General features: G+C 52.5%; 1 protein-coding gene across 1 annotated transcript in view; it reads right to left on the minus strand.

Moving 5' to 3' along the window:
• Window positions 1–15,664, minus strand: part of PITPNA (phosphatidylinositol transfer protein alpha) — a 43,365-nt gene extending 27,701 nt beyond the window's left edge. Inside the window, 4 exon segments of the mRNA NM_001260719.1 lie at window positions 1,332–1,423; window positions 5,701–5,846; window positions 11,480–11,510; window positions 15,455–15,664. Of these exon segments, the coding sequence (NP_001247648.1) occupies window positions 1,332–1,423; window positions 5,701–5,846; window positions 11,480–11,510; window positions 15,455–15,474 (289 nt within the window). The 5' untranslated portion in view covers window positions 15,475–15,664.
• Window positions 15,665–23,174: the final 7,510 nt, after the last annotated feature.

A 23,174-nucleotide genomic window follows, 5' to 3' on the forward strand; every position in this document is an offset into this window, starting at 1 on the left:
CATATGATGGAATACTACGCAGTTATTATAAATAAAAAATATAAAAAAAACCCAACAAATACCAGACACCTTAGTGACGGGGAAAATGTTCTCTATTCACTGAAGAAAAATGAGAAACTTAGGTCAGGCACGGTGGCTCATGCCTGTAATGCCACACTTTGGGAGGCCAAGGTGGGAGGATCGCTTGAGCCCAGGAATTTAAGACCAGCCTGGGCAACATGGTGAGATCCCATCTCTACAAACAAACAAACAAACAAAAAAACTAGCCGGACATGATGGTACACGCCCATAGTCCCAGCTATTTGGGAGGCTGAGGCAGAAGGATCACTTGAGCCTGGGAGGTTAAGGCTGCAGTAAGCTGTGGTTGCGCCACTGGACACCAGCCTGGACAACAGAGTGAGACAAAAAAAGTAATTAAAAAATTAGTAATCATATTAGTAATCCCAGCACTTTGGGAGGCTGAGGCGGGTGGATCACTTGAAGTCAGGAGTTCGAGACCAGCCTGGCCAACATGGTGAAAACCCATCTCTACTAAAAATACAAAAATTAGCTGGGCATGGTGGCGGGCGCCTGTAATCCCAGCTATTTGTATGGCTGAGGCACGAGAATCGCTTGAACCCAGGAGGCGGAGGAGGCTGCGGTGAGCTGAGATTGTGCCATTGCTCTTCAGCCTGTGTGACAGAGCCAGGCTCCACCTCAAAAAAAAAAAAAAATTAGTAATGATCTAAAATTTGTCTAGAAAATGTGTCTGGGTCGGGTACAGTGGCTCACATCTGTAATCCCAGCACTTTGGGAGGGCAAGGTGGGCGGATCACCTGAGGTCAGGAGTGCAAGACCAACCTAGGCTCCATCTCTACTAAAATACAAAAAAATTAGCCAGGTGTGGTGGCATGCGCCTGTAGTCCCAGCTACTTGGGAGGCTGAGGCAGCAGAAATGCTTGAACCCAGGAGCCAGAGGTTGCAGTGAGCCAAGATCATGCCACTGCACTCCAGCCTGGGCGACAGAGTGAGACTTCATCTCCAAAAAAAATGAACAAATAAATAAAAACAAAAATGACTAGAAAAATATACTAAAATCTTATAATGAATAACAACAATCAAAATTATTACAGCATCCCCAAGTGAGAGATTGGCTGTATGCTCTCAGGCCATGACGACTGCTGCTTCCCACCCGGCTGTCCACCATGTTGTGCTGGACACAGCACTGCTACCCACCAAAGCCTGAAGGGGCCCCAGCCTGACCCTTTCCCTGACCTCATCTGGAACATGCAGGTGGGACACAGAGCCCTGCTGCTCCCCCGTCCGGCCGATGTGGCCACATCTGCACTCACCGGTTCTGCAATAAGGGTAGGCATTCCACGCTTTCTCGTGTATATTCAGGGCTCCCTCTGGGGCCAGCATTCGAACAAACGTGGGTACTTTGCTATAGTGGGGAAAAAAAGGATTATAAATAGAGATGGAAGAGAGAAAGGAGACAAGAGGCTTTTCAGATCCAGCTTCCTCATGGGGAGTTGACAAGCAAGTTTCCATGAGATGAGCAGGTTACTGGTAGGAGTGAGAAGTTACCTGTCAGAGCCTGACACCCCACCTTGGCTGGCTCCTAACACGTACCCACAACGTGCCCCATCAGCCACCAGAAACAGAACCGCACAGGAGACCCCAGGCTACCTGCTGTGGCTTATCACCCATTCCGTCAACACTACACATTTTTCCAGAGGTCGCTGGGCCCAGGGCATTATACTACAAGGTGCGCGAAAAACATACAAAGGAGATGCCTCCAAGCATGAACCAGTCTGGGTTTACGGGCCAGGGTGACTGGCTGACTAACTTGGGTATAGGATCCAGGATTATCTGATCTGCTTTCATCAGCTCTGAGAGGCCAGGAGGGCCTCAGACCCATTTGTCTCCCAGGACAAAATATTTTCTTCTACTCAATTCTTTTTTTTTCTTCTTCTTCTTTTTTTTTTTTTTGTTTGATACAGAGTCCCCTTCCGTCGCCCAGCCTGGGGTGCAGTGGCGCGATCTTGGCTCACTGCAAGCTCTGCCTCCCGGATTCAAGCGATTCTCCTGCCTCAGCCTCCTGAGTTGCTGGGATTACAGGCACGTGCCACTATGCCCAGCTAATTTCTGTATCTTTAGTAGAGAAAGGGTTTCACCATGTTGGCCAGGCTGGTCTTGAACTCCTGACCTTGTGATCCACCCACTTCAGCCTCCCAACATGCTGGGATTACAGGCGTGAGCCACCATGCCCAGCCTCTTCTACTCAATTCTTATCTCAGGTTACAGAACAACATGTACAGTATAAGCCCCGCCCTGCCCTTCCCCCCCTTTTTTTTCTGGTGGGTGTGTGATTTGACATACTAGGAAAACATTTAGAATTTTTTTTTTTTTTTTTTTTTTGAGACAGAGTCTTGCTCTGTCGCCCAGGCTGGAGTGCAGTGGTGCAATCTCAGCTCACTGCAAGCTCTGCCCCCGGGTTCAAGCAATTCTCCTGCCTCAGCCTCCCGAACGGGGACTACAGGCACCTGCCACCATACCCGGCTAATTTTTCACCATGTTAGCCAGGATGGTCTCAATCTCCTGACCTTGTGATCTGCCTGCTTCGGCCTCCCAAAGTGCTGGGATTACAGGCGGGAGCCACTGCGCCTGGCCTAGAAAAAATTTTTTAAATTAAAATGAAAATGGTATATATATTCCTTTACCTTTTTTTTTTTTTTTTTTGAGACAGAGTCTCACTCTATCGCCAATCTGGAGGGCAGTGGCGCACGCTCAGCTCATTGCAATCTCTGCCTCCTAGGTTCCAGCAATTCTCCTGCCTCAGTCTCCTAAGTAGCTGGGACTGCAGGCATGTGCCACCACGCCCAGCTAATTTTTGTATTTTTAGTAGAGACGGGGTTTTGTCACGTTAGACAGGCTGGTCTCGAACTCCTGACCTCAGGCAGTCTGCCCGCCTCAGCCTCCTACAGTGCTGGGATTACAGGCGTGAGTCACCGTGCCCGGCCGTCCTTGGTTTCTAACGGATAATCTATCCAGTCTTTGGCAAGCTCTGGCAACCTCATCAGCTTTAGTGCCTCAGGCCCAAGACAGAGTGAACTAGAGCAAACAGCTAACCTGGAGCACTTGGGGCGACCTCTGTGATTCATGAACTCACTGCCATCCCAATTCAGGCCAGTATTTCTAGGTCTAGGCATGGGGACACACAGAGAAACAAACAGATGTGGCTCCCACCCTCAAGGAGTTTCTGGTCTACTGGGGCGTGTAACTAGACAAGGCCAAGCACAACACGGTAAGTTCATGCCATAATGGGGTGGGCACAGGGCCCTGGGCGGCAGAGTGCTGTGAGAACACAAGGAGGGACACGCAGTGCACCGGGCAGGCTCTGCAGGGAAAGTCAGGATGAACCAATGCATGGAACAGAGAGTGGGGCTAAGGTAAGAGACAGAAAGGGGTGGGGTGGGAAAAGCTGGAGAAAAGAGAGAGAAGTTTCAAGTAACCTGTGCAGTACAAGGTGGGGAGTTCAAGGAGACACTTGAAGCTGGATCCTAAAAGAATTTTGTTTTTTTTTGAGACAGGGTCTCACTCTGTCGCCCAGGCTGGAGTGCGGTGGTGTGATCATGGCTCACTGGCAGCCTTGACTTCCTGGACTCAGGTGATCCTCCCACTTCAGTGTCCCAAGTAGCTGGGACTACAGGTGGACACCACTATGCCTGGCTCATTTTTGTATTTTCTGGTAGAGACAGGGTCTTGCTATGTTGCCCAGGCTGGCTAAAAGGTCCTGTAAGCTATGTCAGAGAGCATGGACTTCATCACGAAGGCAAAGGGAAGCCGTCAGTAGTTGTGGCGCTGGGAGTGACAGACCATCCAGACTGAACACTTGAAGCAGTGCGGAGAACTGGAAGGCAGGGAGACTCAGTAGAAGCTGCTGTAGTAATCCAGGCAAGAGAAGGCAAGGAAGGGACATGTTCGAGACACTAAGGAGATGGAGTCAGCAGGACTTGATGTGATATGAAGGACGAGTGCGTGTGTGTGTGTGTGTGTGTGTGGTGGGGGGCGGGCTCTCTTTTCTGATTTGGGCAGCTAGATGGCTGATACAGTAAAGTTTCTCTTGTCACCATGGGAAGAGGTAGTGGCAGCAGTCACTGCTGGCCTTTTCTTTCTTTTTTTTTCAGAAGACAGGCAGGATTTCACTCTGTGGCCCAGGCTAGAGTGCAGTGGCGTGACCATGGCTCACTGTGGCCTTGACCTCCTGGGCTCAGATGATCCTCCCACCTCATCCTCCTGAGTAGATGGGATTACAGGCACCTGCCACCACACCTGGCTAATTTTGTTTATTTTTTGTAGAGACGGGGTCTCGCTATGTTGCCCAGGCTGGTCTCAAAACTCCTGAACTCAAATGATCTGCCCGCCTTGGCCTCACAAATTGCTGGGATTACAAGTGTGAGTCCCCGAAGTGCCCAGCCAGGTCCTACCTTTTATATGGAGAGACCTCGTCTCTGTCACTTTGGTTGGACCAACTTAGTCTTGAGGAAACAACTGGCCCCTTCTACCTAAAATACCAATTCACCATCTCTCTTCAAAATTCTCTTTAAGAAATACAAACACCAGAGGAGGAGCAATAGGAGACATGGAGAAAAAGTGTGCTGGCAAGGAGACTGAGTGATGGCGAGGTTCCTCCCCACTGCACAGCACTGCTCTCCTCGCACCCCGGCACTGAGGTCCTGGACCCTCTGGCGTTAGTACTCTGACACCATCAAAGTGACAGACCACAGTGAAGTGGGGCTTTGACCAAATGAAAGTCAACTGATTTCAGTTCAGTTCAGAGACTAGAAATTAAGATCCAGGTTTCAGTTTCACAGCAGTGTGGATGGACTTAATGTCACTGAACTGTATACTTAAAAATGGTCACAACGGTGAATTTTATGTTATGTGTACTTTATCACAATTTTTAAAAAGACTCAGGTTTCCCTTCTCCAGTTCTGGATAGCTGCTAAAACGAGCTTGGTTTGGCTTCCATTCAAGCTGATGTATGATTAACATCATCAATGCCCTTTGGGTCTGCTCATCGTTTCCTGAAGTATTACTCTTTTGGTTAGGGATTCAGCAAATTTGTATAGTTTGATATGGATTCCAGTACACAAATCAGTTCAAGCTTCATTTAAAAATACTCATGCCTTTGATCCAAAGAGAGGTACCAAAATTTCTCTGGTAACCGATTTCACAATATCAGAATTTAAAATCCTACCAGCCCAGCAACTCTAGGAATTCAGTTTTAGGAATATTTGCTGAAGATCTGCATATACAAGGACATCAGAAGATTTACACAGAAGGAGTTTTACTGGATTATGTAGGCATCTGGAAATGACTGACACACGCATCAGGAGAGGAGGGTTAGACAACCGGCAGCACATCTGTACCCTGTGACACTGTGAATCCTATGTGGACTTCAGAGACTGAGGCAGACAGAACAGGCCGAGAGAGGCAGCCATGATAAGTAACAAAAGAAAACAGAAGAGTATATTCCCATCTATATAAATGTGAGTATAACATTTACATAGTCAGTATATAACTACTAACATTAGTTGTTAAGCTACAACAATTAGTATAAGCCCATCTATATAAAACAATACAGGAAGTAACACTCATTTACACACACACACACACACGAAAGCCAGCATCCAGCCCGCTGCCCGCGCTGCGTACCTCTGCAGGTGGTAGATCTTGTGTGTGTACTGGCCTTTCTCACCGTCCTTCTCATAGGGCTCGTTCACCAGGACCTCCACGCCTTCACCACCACCCGTTTCGTTTTTACTGGCCTCAGCCACAGAATACAGCTGCCCTACTTGATACTAAAGGAACAGAGACAGATGTTATTCTCAACACAGACTCTTCTCAATGGTGACACATAATCCAGCTGCCAGTAAGTGTCTAATTGGATCACCCTGGGGTCTCCTCATGCAGCAGCTCACTCTGGAGTTTCCCATCAGGCCTTGCCCAAATCCACCCAAAGCAACAGAGAGTGCTGCTCCATGGCCCCTCCTGACCCATCAGACATGTTTATTTCATCCTTCTCATTTTCACATCATCCATCAGGGTTTATTTTTATTTATTTATTTATTTTGGTAGAGACAGGGTCTTGCTATGTTGCTCAGGCTGGTCTCAAACTCCTGGTCTCAAGCCATCCTCCCACCTTCGCCTCCCAAAGTGCTGACATTATAAGCAGGAGCCACTGTTCCCAGTCAATCCGTCAGGATTTAAAGAGGCAGGTGAATCTACTTAACCTCACACCACCATGCAGAAAACAGATTACAGAGTCCAAAGGAGCTTTTGTGCTGAACCTGCTTCTGGTATTAAGACCCCGGAAGATCTGGGTTGGTTGCTAGAAATCACTTTATCTCACTCATTTAAATAGATCCTAAGACATGATTTCTTGTCAAAGAAAGGTGCTCAGCGCTCTGTGAAATCCACAACCTCGATGGTAAAACTGGCTCATCTACTTGCTTCTTCTCCAGTGTTAGGCCTCTCCTCACCCCGCAAGTAGCTCTTTCAGGCAATGAAACCTCTTGACACTTTCCAGATTCCTGGTGGGGCCGAAGCAAGTATTCCTCCTTCCCACATTAGATATCACAGATTCCTGCCCCACAGTCTGTGCCAGCTGGGTACACCCTCTGTGTTGGCACTTACTACACGGCAAAAGCCTAGTTTTCCTTTATTTGGGTCACATGCCACCCTATCAAGTCACCAGTCAACATGATTGGCCTCCTCTGACCCTGTCAGGATGGCTGTGTTAGGGCCAAGGACCTAGGCAGTGCCCGGACTCAGTCCTTCTGCCCTCTCCTCTGAGAAGCCGTCCAGAGGAGAAAACAAGGTGAAAAGAAAATGAACAGCAACATTTGACGCAGGAAGTTATATCTACACCAACAGATGTGTCTTTCCTACCACAGCCCTATCAGGCGTGACAGCTTAGGGAGTGTGAGACAAAGGGAAAAAGCTACGGGATGACCCCACATGCTGGGGGGGGGGTGCGGGGAGGGACAAAGGGTTTCCTCGAGCTCTACGCCCTCTCCCCCCAACTCCTGGTACCCCTGGGGGGAAGGCCAGGGTGTTTCTGTCTCTCTTTTTTTTTTGTTTAGACAGAGTCTTGCTCTGTCGCCAGGCTGGAGTGCAGTGGTGCGATCTCGGCTCATGGCAACCTCCACCTCCAGGGTTCAAGCGATTCTCCTGCCTCAGCCTCCCAAGTAGCTGGGATTACAGGCACCGGGTTCTTCTTTGAGATTAAAAAGAAAGGATGTATCTCTAGGCAGCTGCCACTTAAATCACTGCCTGCAACAGCAAGGAACAGAGGCAGCTTCCAGAGCTGCTTCGCCTCAAACCTGGAAACCTGCTCTATCAGGCAGCTTCCTAAGCACTGCAGGGACATTTCCGGGCAAAATCTGGAAGGTGAAGCAGGGGACCAGGACAATTCACTGCTCACCAAATGGCTGAAAGAGCCCTAACTTTCAAAGCAAAATTCCAGAACAAAATGCCATGAAAAGGGGCAAGCAACCAAGGCTCAGTTAAATCCATAAAGAGGAACATTTGGGTGAAAGCCAGTCACCTCGACCTTGCTAATCCTAAGCTGCATCAGTGCTGCCTCAATGCCCCCTGGAGCCCCAAGCTGTCCCTGTGCCTTTCCAAGTCCACCACCTAGCTAGGCACACATGAAAACCCGTCAAGGGGGTCAGGGCTTGGCTGAGCCAGGGGTGCCTAAGAAGGAGCAGAAACTCCGTTTCAGAGAAGAGTCGTAAGAACATCTAACCACTGACTCAGCAATTCTAAAGGACAGGCGGGGGAGAGGGCCTGGTGGAGGGGACGAGGTTCCCGGCTAGTGGTGCCACTTGGGAAGGGGGCCCCCAGGCAGAGACTCATCGCCTTGGTTTCTCTTCAGCTGCCGGAATCAGAGGGCAGGTTCTAAGAGGATCAGCCTGTTGGCTGGCATCTTCCCCCTTTAATCTCTCTTGATATTCTGATCCTTTAATCCCAATGAGACAAGTGAAGGCAGTTTTGTAAATCTAAAGGGGTAAGGAAGACTGGCCTGCACAAGCCACAAGTGAAGGGCGCTTTTCACGTTACAGAGTTCCTTTTGGCACAGCTGCTCTGCCCCCCGGGAAAGCAGCCAGACTCAGATAGGGCGGAGATAGGAGGAGTGGGGGGGTCAGATCATTAAATCAGATTTTAAAAAACTCCAAGAAGACTGGGGCTGCAGCCTCCTCAGACCTACGATGATGTTCCTTGCTCTTGAGATTTGTTCGCTTGTCCCAAAGAACTAAGTCATTCAACTAAGAAAAACAGAGACTCCACCACTTTGGCACTCTGGGAGGGGGAGCCCAGTGGGTGGGCCTGAAATACGATATGAAACATGTCATAAACAACAGTGCAGCACTGGTCCCACCAACATGGCCCTGTCAGGCTGGCTACCAGAGGGAGAATGGTGCCACGAATCTCTGGAAACAAGAAGTAAAGCAGCCGGCCGACCTGCGCCAGGAAGCACTGGTGGACACACGCACGTCACACAGCCAGGGCATTCTCGCTCTGCTGCACAATGCCTGGACACTCAGTGTTAGACCAAAGGCTCTGGCCACCCAGAAGCTAATTCTGCCCCCAAAACACTGCTGCAGGCCATCAGAATGATTACACAGGCATGACCTTCTCTTTCTCTTTCTTCACTTTTCCCCCTAAATCAGAAAACTGCAAGGGCCTCAAGTCATGGCCTCCAATTTAGGAAGCGAATCCACCAGCCACATGGCGCTGAGCTGTTCCCATAGGAATTGTGAGTCAGGATGGAGTTATTGACAAAGACTCTGAGAAGGTTGATCATGGCCAGGCGCGCTGGCTCATGCCTGTAATCCCAGCACTTTGGGAGGCCAAGGCGGGCGGATCATGAGGTCAGGAGATTGAGACCATCCTGGCTAACACGGTGAAACCCCAGCTCTACTAAAAATACAAAAAAAACTAGCCGGGCAAGGTGGCGGTGCCTGTAGTCCCAGCTACTTGGGAGGCTGAGGCAGGAGAATGGCGTGAACCCGGGAGGCGGAGCTTGCAGTGAGCCGAGATCGCGCCACTGCACTCCAGCCTGGGCGACAGAGCGAGACTCCGTCTCAAAAAAAAAAAAAAAGGTTGATCACGACTTGTTTCTTCCTCAGCCTTCCCCTCCAAGATTTTTCTAATCCTCTGAAACTAAGTTCTGCTTCAACCCTACCCAGGCCACGTGGTACTTTCTCGTCAATGGTTTCCTGCTGAGAATGGGCTGACCACCGCCAGGCAGACAGCTGAATCCTGATCAGCATTCACTTCCCAAACTTCTGCTCAGACTTCAGGCTCTGACTACCCGACTCTGCCCCACCACTTCCTCAATGCTGCAGAAAAACCATCACAAGCGAAAACCTGCCAGCTGTGGATGCTGTCAAGGTGGAGGTTCCCCTTTCCTTCCAGTCTTGGCCCCACCATCAGCCATCAGTGTCAGGCCCTTCAGCCTCACTCCAAGAGCAGCCCCAGGGGCTCCAGGACAGGCTGGCCCTCCTTGGTCTGCAGCCCTTTGTTCCATCAAGAAACTCCCTATCAAAGGATCCATTTCACCCCAATCACCCCGCCGAGGAAATCCTGAGTTCCTAACGATCAGGGTGGGATCACCCTGTGCAGCAGGGAGGATGTCACTAGACACCTCCCCAAGAGCTGAGTGTGAGGGCGAGGGACATGGTGGGCTTTCCTGCTTGGCCTTCTGGTTTGGAAAGTCATTGCTTGCTATTTTTAATAAAGACAGCACAGGCTGGGTGAAGTGGCTGACGTCTGTAATCCCAGCACTCTGGGAGGCTGAGGCAGGAGGACTGCTTGAGGCAAGACCAGCCTGGACAACACAGTGAGACTCTATCTCCACTATTTAAAAGAAATATTATAAAATAAAAAAAATAAAGACAGCATGGCCAAAGCAGGTGGGTTAACAAGACCCTTTCCAAGCCAATACCTATTAGCCCAGGCACCTGGTTCTCAGGCCCCAGTGCCAACACGGATCAGAGCCACCTACCCAGTCATTCCCTCATTTTCCCAGATTCCCAGGTTCCCCAGTCTCGTTTCTCTTTTCTGCCCTTCCCAGAACCCCCAGATCATGGTCAGGGCCCACCTCTGGCCCCTCCCCGGATCCCCACAGCTCTTATCGGATATGTAGCCCACCCGTGGAGGCAATCCTCTAAAGGGCCAATGTCTGCCCACCCCTCTCGGGGGCCAACAAGCCTGGATGTCTGTCTCAGCTAAATGTGCTGCAGGCTCTGTTGGCCTGATTTCATTTTTCAAAGGTCCAGTTCATATCTGGAACAGAGTGGAAGTTATCACAGGAGCTTCATGCTGACACTGCAGGAAAGAGAGACGAAGCCCAGTGACTGGAGGCACTATACTGACTGATGAACCTCACCCAAACTCGAGTTTAACTGGAAGCTGGGGTGGGGTGGGCTGTGCCAGGAGAGGAGAGTGGAAGAAGCTCAGGGAAAGAGTGAGACAAGGGAGGTTCCGTGACAGTTTTCTGTTGTCCAAGAGACTGACTCTGAGTCAGCATGGCCTATGAACCTTCTTACAGCAAATTCTGCTGCCAGATCCTCACATACAAGGATGTCAGACCCAGGAACTATAAAAGGACAGAGGGCAAGTCAAGTCTATTTGTTATTCCCTGCCCTTTGTAAAAGGAGGGTTCTGTGTCTTGGTCTTTCCAGCAGTGACCCATCGTGACTAGGGAGGGCCTCAAGAGATTTCCTGCCCTGCTAGTTTGCTGCACAACTAGAAAGAGCCACACACACTTGCCAGCTGAGTCATGGAGGTCCCAGAAATGCATACACTTGATCCCATCAATAATGTGTCCCCGCCTGGGTGCGGTGGCTCACGCCTGGAATCCCAGCACTTTGGGAGGCTGAGGCGGGCAGATCACTTGAGGTCGGGAGTTCGAGACCAGCCTGGCCAACATGGTGAAAGCCCATCTCTATTAAAAATACAAAAATTAGCCAGGTGTGGTGGCACACACCTGTAATCCCAGCAACTTGGGAGGCTGAGGCAGGAGAATTGCTTGAATCCAGGAGGCAGAGGTTGCAGTGAGCCGAGATCACACCACTACACTGCAGCCTAGGAGACAGAGCGAGACTCCGTCTCAAAAAAACAACAACAACAACAAAAACATGTCCCCAAACATGCACAGCCCCAGCAGATAAAAGGGGCTGGTTTAGTCTCTACTCAGAGTCATGCAGCATACCAACAGCTTGGGGCAGGTTGCACACAGTTGCCCAGATATTAAAATTAAGTGCCATTTTTCAACTGAAAGTGGCACCAGGAAAATTCACGTTGAAATCTTTATGTTAGAACAAATAAGAAAACTACATAAAGAGGATGACCACTCAGAGCCCAACTTAGCCAATGGTCACAAACAGTTACACACAACTATGGACTAGAAAGTAAGAGGACTTACCTCATCTACGGACACAGGCAGGATTACTCGACTATAAGAAAGGAAAAAGAGAGTATCAACTTTAGGCTGTGCAATCTGCTGGAGGCTCTTTAAAGCATCATCCTAAAATAGTCAGCATTCTATTGTGTAAGACACTAAACTCGGTGATGCGGTGACCCCCCCCCAGTCAGCATTCTATTGTGTAAGACACTAAACTCGGTGACGCGGTGACCCCCCCCAGTCAGCATTCTATTGTGTAAGACACTAAACTCATGATGAAACCTCCCCACCCCGCCCGCACAGAATGGCCCTCTGAGCGCTCTGAGGACAGGACCCTCTGTGCCTCGGAAGCCTCCCAGTTAGAACCCTGCGATTCAGTCCAAACCTGTCCTCCCCCAGCTACTTCCCAGGCCTCCACCTCACATGGAGCTGGACACATGGATGATTAACTTCACCCAAACTTGCCAACGAGTCATCCCCCAGCAGGACCTGCCAGTGAGTCTAGCAAGACAGGTTAACACAGGAGGACCTACCACAGCGAGGATTCAGACCCAAAGAAGAGGACCTGGGGACTTACATTGCTGTGGATCCAACCTCCCAAGAACAGCCCTCCAGGGGAAAGGCCAGGAAGAGACCAAGCCCCTTGAAGCCTTAATCACCCTAAGAACACACACAAGGCGCCTCTGCTCGGGGCCGGATATTACAATCCAAGCTGCCACCACAAGGCCACCAAGAGGGCATTCAACTTATGTCGTAACCTCCAGGAGCTGTCCAAAGGAATCCCAATTTATCATTTCCTTTTCTTCTTCTCCAACTCAATGACCACCAATTGCTGGAGATGGCACCAATGACCTGCTGGAGAAGCCACGGCCGGCAAAGTCTTCACCAGGGTCACAACCCCACAGAGGTGCTAGGGCTAGCAGCACTTCTCCGGGTGCCTTGCATTTGAAATGCAGGCCAACAGCCAACTCCCAGTTCAAAGCTGTGAGGCGGGAGAGCTAAGACAAAAACTCTTGGTTTTACCCATACAAGTCAAGCCAGTTCCCAAGCTTAGATGCTCGGTCCCCAGACCCTTGCTGGAGCCCTCTGAGTCCTTTTGTGTCTGGCATGTGTAGTGAAGCATGAGCTGCTGTGCCTTCCGCACGCAGTGGGTTCACCACTCAGGCTCCTTGCTCCAGGCTGGTAAACAGCTATTTTCTAGTTCCACAAAGGTCTCCCAGGAAGCAAGAAGGACACAGAGGAGTCTGAGGAAAACATCACATTAAAGGCAAGGCACCAAGCATGAAAGTAGCAGGAAAAACAAAATGGGCTCCAAATCTTTACTGCCTGCTAACAACTCCCTTCCTCCCAAGCCACTCAATAACGTGAATCCTCCAGTTTACTGGATGCGGCCACCGAGGCTCCCCTCCCATTAGACAAAGCCAGCGGTGCAGAAAAATACTCCCGACTTGGAGGCCGGAATTTCCGCACCCTCGGAAGAAACTTCCTAGAAAACAATAAGCCTTTTATCTTCAAGAACAGCAGTCAAAATCACACCCGAGAGTTAGCAGAAATCAAATTAAATAGAATCCTGTCAGAAGTGGTGTTGGAAAAATCAACAGGGGCAACCTGCAGACGCTGGGTGGGAACCAAGTCTCACTCAGAAGAGAGTGACATGGGCCAATTCCTGACGGGATGCGCTGAGGCTGCTGGCAGGACAGCTGCACACTCAGACACTGCCCCCTTGCTCCTCGGGAACAAAACCACGTCGGCAGCAATCGGGTACAATTCCAAAGGACGGGGCCACAGAGGAACTGCCGGGCTGGGCCTGGAGCAGGGCTCACTCTAACGTGACCTTCACTCGCACCCTTTCCAGAGGCTGCAGCGCTGCAGCCACAGCCAAGTGTCTCGGATGCCCCTGCTCCTCCCCTGGCCCCTGCCCAGGGATGCACGCACACGGCACAAGTCGGGCAGGAAGGAAACGCAGATGCCAGGCAGGCTCTGCATCTCCGGCACCTTGGACTTTTCCCTCGCAGGCTTCAAGGGGAGGAGAACAAAGAAGGGGAAAGGAATGCCTCTCTTCAAACCTCACTCAGATCTCTTCTGAAGGTCCCTTCCTTTCCCTGCCTGACCTTCATTTCAAAACCACAGATTTCTACAGATTCTAGGATTCATCTGGGAACAGAAAAACAAATCAGAAGGTGGGAAAAGCCTGTCAGTCTGGGCACTGAAGATTAAAACCCAAAGTGTACCACGTTCTCCTGTTGGCATCCTAAAGGTCTTCCTCCTCACCACGAAAAGCTCCGAACCCTGGCTGAATTCACATCAGACTGGATGTCAAGAAACAGAGCGGGTGAGGCCTCAAAATAACGTTCTTCAGATGTGTTCAGCTGGGATGCCATGTGGGTCTCGGCTCCCTCTGTTACCCAAACTCCACTCTGTGCCCTAAATGTCCTAAGCACCTCCAAGGAGCCAGCATGGTGGGGATGGTCAAAGTGCCTTGGCTGACAAAGTGGAAAGAGCCCTGTGCACACCTGCCTGGCTGCCGAGAGCACCCCACAAGTTGCTCTCTTTGGCCATCTCCCACTCCTGGGGCTTCTGGCCCTATGCTGCCCGTGTGCCTTCCCTCCAGGAAAGCAGTTTCACTGTAAATTCTGTGCACACACGTGCGCACGCACACGCACACGCACACACAGATACGTACACACACATCCAATCTCTCCTCTTAGGGAGGAAAAACATCCTGTGATGTTTACTTGGAACCCTGAGCTTCTACAATGGGTCATCTGGTACTTGAAAGATTTAGTACGCCAAACATCTCCACCTGTCCCCCGGTCCCCGGGATTTCAGGAGCAAACCCATCATCCTGCAACTCCTTCCAGATGTCACCAGTTTCCCACGTACCCCTCTTCACTACTCAAGAACTCCGCACCCCCTTTACCATCTCTCCCCAGTTCACAGCTTCATGGACCCCTCAATTCCTCAAATAATTCCCTCTTTGCACCAAGACTGAGAATCCCCTAGAAACAAGCTGGCCCTGGGTCTCCCCCATCTCCAACAACAGGTACACTCATCCACAAACATACTCTCTTTCCGGGCCAGCCTCGACCCTGGTAACTTCCTGGCCGCCTACCCAACATTTTCTGGCCTCCTCGCCCAAGTGTCCCCAAAGTCCCAAGCAGTCATCCCAAGCTTGTTCCAAAAGCCTCCTCTTCTGCACCCGCTGCCTGAGCACCACGGTCACTCGGGCCCCCAACTCAGTCCCTTCTGCTTTATCTCCTCTGACCGTTCCCCTTTCGCCCGAGCAGGGCGCTGACTTCCTAGTCCTCCTCCTGCGTCCACTTACCACCACCCCTCACCCGATGCCTAAGACGGCCGCTCCTCCCCATCCCCATCCCGACTCCATCCCGGAGCCTCTGACCCACCCACCCGGCTCTCCGTGTGGACTGTTCGGCCCTCCACCCCTCCCCACCGCCCTGCCTGCCCCGGTGCGCCTCTTCCTCGGCCCGCGCAGGGCGACCCCACAGCCCTCCCAGCGCTCGGCGTCCCCTCGGCCTCCCCCAGTCCCGGGCCGGCGCTCCCTGCCCTGACCCCGTCTCGGGCCCGGCCTGGCCCTCGCTGTCCCCTGCCTCTCCTCGGGTCCACTTGGGCCTCCGAGCCCCCTGGGCCGCCTCAGGAGCCGTCCGCCCCGGTCGCTCCTCCGTGCCCGTGGGCCCCTCCACGCCCCGACCGCCCGTCCCTGCCCCGTGGGCCCCGGCTCAGATGCCGAACGTCCCGGCCGCCCGTCCATGCCCCGGTTGCTCCTCCACGTCCCGGCCGCCCTCCGTGCCCCGTGGGCCCCGCCTCAGGTGCCGCCCGCCCCGGATCCCCTCCGTCCCCGCTGGGCCCGCCTCAGGCGCCCCCCGTCCCCGCCGCCCCTCCGTCCATCCGGGCCCTGCGTCCCCCGCCGCGCCGTCGCCCCGGCGGTCGTCCCCACCCTCCCTCCTCCCCGCTTCCGCACGGCCGCCGGACACTCACTACTCCTTGAGCAGCACCATGTCGCTTCGCGGCTCGGTGGCTGCCCGCGGCCCGCCCGGCCTCCCGCCCGCTGCCCGCCGGCCGCTCTCCCCGTGGCCCGGCCCGGCCCGGCTGCCTGTGCGCCTTCGTCGTGGTCTGCTCCGTCCCCGCCGCCCTCGCCGCGGTCGCCGCGCCGGCTCCTGCCGCCCCGGCCTCGTCGCCTCTCGCGCCGCTGCCGACGCCGCCCGGAGCTCCGGTTCCGCAGCGCCGCGCGGGGGCGGGGCGTCTCTGCGGCAACCAGAGCGTCACACGCCGCGGTGCGCGCTGACGTCACGCGGGGCGGAGCCTTCCCGGGCCCGCCCTCCCGTCCTTAAATGGGCCGCGGCGCCGGCGTCGGTTCCGAGGTGGCGCACCTTGGCGAGGGCCAGGCCCCGCAGGAGACGGAGCGGACTCTGCGGTGTCCGTCAGCGCCCTCGGTGTGAACCGCCACGGATGCACGCGGGTGCTGGCTGAGGGGCCTCCCCGGTTGAGGGAATTGAGACCCAGGAAAAGGTTGTGTCAAAAAATATTAATAGCCGCGCGCGGTGGCTGACGCCTGTAATCCCAGCATTTTGGGAGGCTGAGGCAGGTGGATCATGAGGTCAAGAGATCGAGACCATCCTGGCCAACATGGTGAAACCCCGTCTGTACTAAAAATACAAAAACTAGCCGGGCGTGGTGGCGGGCGCCTGTAATCCCGGCTACTCAGGAGGCTGAGGCAGGAGAATTGCTTGAACCCGGGAGGCGGAGGTTGCAGTGAGCCGAGATCACGCCTGGGGGACAAAAGTGAGACTTCCTCTCCAAAAAAAAAAAAAAAAAAAAAAAAGAGAAAAGAAAAGAAAAGGGCTGTGAGGCCAGGCGCGGCGGCTCATGCGTGTAATCCCAGGCACACCATGCCTGTAATGACTCAGGCGGGCGCATCACCTGAGGTCAGGAGTTCGAGACCAGCCTGACCAACATGGCAAAACCCCGTCTCTACTAAAAGTACAAAAATTAGCCGGGCGCGGTGGCAGGCGCCTGTAATCCCAGCTGCTTGGGAGGATGAGGCGGGAGAATAGCTTGAACGTGGGAAGCGGAGGTTGCGGTGAGCCGAGATCGCACCATCGCGCTCCAGCTGGGGCGACAGAGCGAAACTCTGCCTCAAAAAAAAAAAAAAAAGAGAATGAAAAGGGCTGTGAGAGTTTTGGGAGGCCGAGACGGGCGGATCACGAGGTCAGGAGATCGAGACCATCCTGGCGAACACGGTGAAACCCCGTCTCTACTAAAAAAAATACAAAAAACTAGCCGGGCGAGGTGGAGGGCGCCTGTAGTCCCAGCTACACAGGAGGCTGAGGCAGGAGAATGGCGTAAACCCGGGAGGCGGAGCTTGCAGTGAGCTGAGATCCGGCTACTGCGCTCCAGCCCCGGCGACAGAGCGAGACTCCGTCTCAAAAAAAAAAAAAAAGAAAAGAAAAGGGCTGTGAGAGGTGAGGCACAGGCTTAGCGGCATTACACAGGAGGGGCACCTAATTGAGCGTCAGGGATGTAGTCAGGGAAGGCTTCCCGGAGGAAGAGATTCTCAGCTCTGCAGAGGGCTTCAGAGAAGAGGATAGCAGGCAGAGTGAATGCAAAGGCTGGAGGCAAGCGGGAGAGCATGTGCATTTGGAGAACTGACAAGTGAGTGGAACAGAACATTTCAGGGCTGAGCAGCTCAATAGGGGAGGGTTCCTGGTGGGTGATGATAAGGTATTTGGAGTCCACCCTAAGGGTGATGGGGGGGCATATAAGGGCTCTGGGCAGTGACATAAGCGGGTGTCCTGGGCAAAGGCTCACTCTAGTGGTTGGGTGGACAGAGGGGATGGAGTGCCAGAGCGGAGGCAGGGAGACTGGTGAGGAAGCTGCTGCAGATGTCCAGGTGGACTAGGACATTGGGAGGGAAGAAATGGAAGGGATGGATTCAGGAGCAACTCAGAAGGTAAACTCCATGAGACTTGTTGACTCATTGGCTGAGAGGAGAGAAAACCACCCAGGTTTCTGGCCTGGGAGCCGGGGTGGACGGTACTGTCTTCTCTGAGAACACAGGCAAGACAGGCTGGCATGGGTGCAGGTAATGCCTCCAGTGCTGGACTCACACTCGGCGCAGGATGCAGAGGGGCATCCGGGGGAGATGGTGAACGGCTGACCAAGACAGGGACTTGGGAAGGGAGGGTGGAACAGCTGGCCATGTTGCTATCAGGATGCGACTGGCGCCCCGGGTCTGCCCCGTGCCCCGAGCACTGCACCTACTTATCAGATCCTAGAGTGGGGGCCGGGCCGGTGCCTCACAACGGGAACCCTAACACTTTGGGAGGCTGGGGTGGCCGAATCACTTGAGACCAGGAGTTTGAGACCAGTCTGGCCAACACGGTAAAACCCCATCTCTACCAAAACAAAAATTAGCTCAGTGTGGTGGCGGGCGCCTGTAGTCTCAGCTACTCGGGAGGGTGAGGCAGGAGAATCACTTGAACCCTGGAGGCAGAGGTTGCAGTGAGCCGAGATCATGTCACCACACTCCAGCCTGGTCGACAGAGCAAGACTCTGTCTCAAAAAAAAAAAAAAAACAAGCTGACCTTAGGCTGGGCGCGGAGGCTTACGCCTGTCATCCCAGCACTTTGGGAGGCTGAGGCGGGCAGATCATGAGGTCAGGAGATCGAGACCATCCTGGCTAACACGGTGAAACCCTGTCTCTATTAAAAATACACCAAAAAAATTAGCTGGGCATGGTTGCGGGCGCCTGTAGTCCCAGCTACTCGGGGGAGGCTGAGGCAGGAGAATGGCGTGAACTCGGGAGGCAGAGCTTGCAGTGAGCCGAGATCAAGCCACTTCACTCCAGCCTGGGCAACAGAGCAAGACTCCATCTCAGAAAAAAAAAAAAAAAGTCGACCTTGGACATCATGTCATCTTACCCTTCCAGGTTACAGCGCACATTCTAGAAATATGCATATTTCTTACAAATGCACAATGCCAGGGCCGGGGGCGGTGGCTCACGCCTGGAATCCCAGCACTTTGGGAAGCCAAGGTGGGTAGATCACAAGGTCAGGAGATCGAGACCATCCTGGCTAACACGGTGAAACCCCGTCTCTACTAAAAACACAAAAAAATTAGCCGGGCGAGGTGGCGGGTGCCTGTAGTCCCAGCTACTCGGGAGGCTGAGGCAGGAGAATGGCGTGAACCCAGGAGGCGGAGCTTACAGTGAGCCAAGATCGCGCCACTGCACTCCAGCCTGGGCGACAGAGCGAGACTCTGTCCCAGAAAAAAAAAAAAAAAAATGCATAATGCCATTGTCATACTTAACAAAATAAATAATGATTTCCCGATGCTGTCTCATCCCCAGTTCATATTCTAATTTCCTTGCTAATCTAAAAAATGCTATAGTTTCCTTTAGAGAAGTTCAGTATCCAGGCGAGGTCCGTGTATTTTGTTTTTCATATTTTATTTTGAGTTATGTTTTTTCCATCTCTTCCAGTAGCAAGTTTGCTGCAGGTGTCCATAGGGGTTAGAGGCAGGGTCACACCACTGTCCAGCTATGCCCCACGGTGAGCCAACAGTCCCGCCCCGGAGGCAGACTCCCACTGCCCTGGAGTCCCAGGCCTCCACTTCCTACCTCTGTGACCTTGTGCAAGTGACTTCACCTCTCTGTGTCTCAGCGTCTTCACTTGGAAAACAGGGAACATGCCGGTACCCGTGTCATGGGGCTGCTGAGCCTCCTTGGATGAGGCAATGAACATAAAGCAGCTTTGTGCAGTGAGTGGCATATTTCCTTATTATTATTATTATTATTATTGAGAAAAAGGTGTTGTGAACAAGGAGGGATGGACACTCCCGCCTCTCAAAACTACCTCTAGGCTGGTCACAGTCCGCACACCTGTAATCCCACCACTTTGGGAGGCCGAGGTGAGTGGATCACTTGAGGTCAGGAGTTCGAGACCAGCCTGGCCAACATGGTGAAACCCCGTTTCTACTAAAAATACACAAATTAGCCAGGCATGGTGGTGCGCGCCGATAGTCCCAGCTCCTTGGGAGGCTGAGGCAGGAGAATCCTTTGATCCTGGGATGCAGAGGTTGCAGTGACCGAGATCCCACTACTGCACTCCAGCCTGGGGGATAGAGCAAGACTCTGTCTCAAAAACAAAACAAAACAAAACAAAAAAACCTACTTGTGCGTTTCTGCACGCTCCAGGCTTACCAGAGGAAAGAAACAAGCAGCTTTCCAGTGCCGTGGATCTCTCTCTGTCTGTCTGTCTCTCTGTCTGCCTCACTCCCTCTCTCTGTCCTGTCTCTCTCTCTCAAGCTCCCTCTCTCTTCCTGTCTCTCGTGTCCCTTTTATATCTCTCTGTCTCTCACTTGTGTCTCTCTGTCTGTCCCAGGCTATCTGTCTCTGGACCTCTGTCTCCCTGTCTCATTCTCTCTCTGTTCTCTGTCCCTTCCTCCACACCTTTGTCTCCCTTTAAGACTGCTGTCTCACCTCCGTGGGCTCTGCATTTCTTTCTTTCTTTTTTTTTTTTTTTTTTTTTTTTTTGAGACGGAGTCTCGCTCTGTCGCCCAGGCTGGAGTGCAGTGGCCGGATCTCAGCTCACTGCAAGCTCCGCCTCCCGGGTTCGGGCCATTCTCCTGTCTCAGCCTCCTGAGTAGCTGGGACTACAGGCGCCCGCCACCTCGCCCGGCTAGTTTTTGTATTTTTTAGTAGAGACGGGGTTTCACCGTGTTAGCCAGGATGGTCTCGATCTCCTGACCTAGTGATCCGCCCGTCTCGGCCTCCCAAAGTGCTGGGATTACAGGCTTGAGCCACCGCGCCCGGCCTTGGGCTCTGCATTTCTGCCTCACTTTACCTCCCTTCCTGTCTGTCCTCTTTGGGCCTTTCCCTCCCCCTCCCTACCACTTCCTGTGGTCTCAGTCTTTGTTTTTCTCTTTTTTGAGATGGAGTCTCCCTCTGTTGCCCATGCTGGAGTGCAGTGGTGCGATCTCAGCTCACCGCAACCTTCACCTCCCGGGGTTCAAGTGATTCTCTTGCCTCAGCCTCCCAAGTAGCTGGGACTACAGGCACCCGCCACCACGCCCAGCTAATTTTTGCATTTTTTGTGGAGATGGGGTTTCACCACGTTGGCCAGGATGGTCTCAATCTCCTGACCTTGTGATCCTCCCACCTCAGCCTCCCAAAGTGCTGGGATTACAGGCATGAGCCACTGTGCCTGGCCAATTTTTTTTTTTTTTTTTTTTTTTTTTTTTTGTAGAGACAAGGTCTCATTATGTTGCCCAGGCTTGTTTCAACCTGCTGGGTCCAAATGATCCTCCTGGCTTGGCCTCCCAAATTGTTGGGATTATAGATGTGAGCCACAAGGCCCTGTATTTCCTCCTATCTTTGCAGCTATCTCCTTTCCCTAGTGTCTGCTGTCTGTGTTCTATCGCAGTCTGTTTCTCTCACTCCTTCATCTTTGTTTTTTTGTTTTTTGTTTTCTTGTTTTTTGATATGGAGTTTCACTCTTGTTCCCCAGGCTGGAGTGCAATGGCGCGATATCGGCTCACTGCAAACTCTGCCTCCCAGGTTCAAGCGATTCTCCTGCCTCAGCCTCCCGAGTAACTGGGATTACAAACACCTGGATAATTTTTTGTATTTTTAGTAGAGATGGGATTTCGCCATGTTGGCCAGGCTGGCCTCTAACTCCTGGGCTGCAGTGATCTGCCCACCTCAGCCTCCCAAACTGCTGGGATTACAGGCGTGAGCCAACACGCCCGGCCACTCTTTCATCTTTGTGTCTGTGGATCTCGCGGTTCCAGTCCCCAGTGTGGTTTCTCCTGGCTGGTTGGCCCTTGTTACTGCGTCGGTTATCGCCAGCCCTGTAACCCATCTCTGGGTATCTTGGGGAGACTGTATTTCACTGTTTCCATCTTCTGTTCTGCTCTTCTCCTAGCCTCTGTCTTAGTCTATTTTAGCTTCTTTTCTGTTTATTTCTGTCTCTATCTCTCACTCTTTTTAAACTTCATCCCCCAAATATTTATTGAGCAGCTATTCCATGCCAGGCACGATTCTAGGCACTGGGGGTAGAGTGGGGACCAAGGCAGAGCGTGCGCCAGACTTCGAAAAATGTTTTTTTCTAGTGGAGAGACAGACGGCAGGCAAAACAGAGAAGCACGTGACCCTGGCTGCCCGGCTCATCCCACGGGGCAGGGAAGTGTTGGCCAGGCCAGTATGGACGACATAGCAAGACCACATCTCTACAAAAAATTTTTTTAAAAATTAGCCGGGTGTGGCCCGGCGCAGTGGCTCACGCCTGTAATCCCAGCACTTTGGGAGGCCGAGGCGGGCGGATCACGAGGTCAGGAAATCGAGACCATCCTGGCTAACACGGTGAAACCCCATCTCTACTACAAATACAAAAAAATTAGCCGGGCCTGGTGGCAGGCACCTGTAATCCCAGCTACTCAGGAGGCTGAGGGCAGGAGAAAGCCGTGAACCCACGAGGCAGAGCTTGCAGTGAGCCGAGATCACACCACTGCGCTCCAGCCTGGGTGACAGAAAAAACAAATTAGCCAGGCATGGTGGCGTGCACCTGTAGTCCCAGCTACTCAGGAGGCTGAGGTGGGACGATCACCTGAGCCTGGGAGTTCTAGGTAGGGTGAGCTATGATCATGCCACTGCACCCCAGACTGGGCGACAGAGCGAGACTCTGACTCAAAAAAGAAAAAGAAAATGGGGATATTTTATATAAAATTCAGTCGTTCCAGTTGCTTTTCTTTTCTTTTTTTTTTTTTTTGAGACAGAGTCTCGCTCTGTTGCCCAGGCTGGAGTGCAGTGGCACGATCTCGGCTCACTGCAAGCTCCGCCTCCCGGGTTCAAGCAATTCTCTTGCCTCAGCATCGCGAGTAGCTGGGACTACAGGTGCCTGCCACCACACTTGGCTAATTTTTTGTATTTTAGTAGAGACAGAGTTTCACCATGTTGGCCAGGATAGTCTCGATCTCCTGACCTCGTGATCTGCCCACCTCGGCCTCCCAAAGTGCCAGGATTACAGGCTTGAGCCACCGCACCTGGCCTCCAGTTTCTTTTGGGGAAAAAAAAAAAGTCAGATCTGGCAACATTTGGCTGATTCCACATGAAAATAATCGGTTGGAGCTTTGTCACAGCTTTCCCTGTAGATGGGGTTGCAACTTCCAGGCCCCCCCAACCCCCTTAAGGTCCTTGTATGTTCCCAACATGGAGGTCAAGGTCTGACTGCCCTGTGTCATTGCAGAGCTAATGCTGTGGCTCTGCTTTCTTTCCTTTTTTGAGACAGGGTCTTGCTCTGTTGCCCAGGCTGGAGTACAATGGTGTGATCCCATCTCACTGCAACCTCCGCTTCCCGGGTTCAAGTGATTCACCTGCCTCAGCCTCCTGAGTAGCTGGGACTACAGGTGCGTACCACAACGCCTGGCTACTTTTTGTGTTTTAGTAGAGACAGGGTTTCACCATGTTGGTCAGGCTGGTCTCGAACTCCTGACTTCAGGTGATCCAAGGAGGCTTTCTTTATAAGCAGAATTCACCAGCAGCCTTGGCCTTCCCACCCAACAGGCCCGTTGCTCTGCCCTCCCACACTCCTTCAAATGGCTGTGCAGATCAACCAGCAAATGCAGCCTGGGAGGGGTGGGGCTCAGGAACGCATCCCAGTCAAGGGACAGGGAACCTGGGCACCAGACAAGAGTCGAGAAA

This window comes from Macaca mulatta, chromosome 16 (assembly GCF_049350105.2).
Source record: "Macaca mulatta isolate MMU2019108-1 chromosome 16, T2T-MMU8v2.0, whole genome shotgun sequence".
NCBI lineage: Eukaryota > Metazoa > Chordata > Mammalia > Primates > Cercopithecidae > Macaca > Macaca mulatta.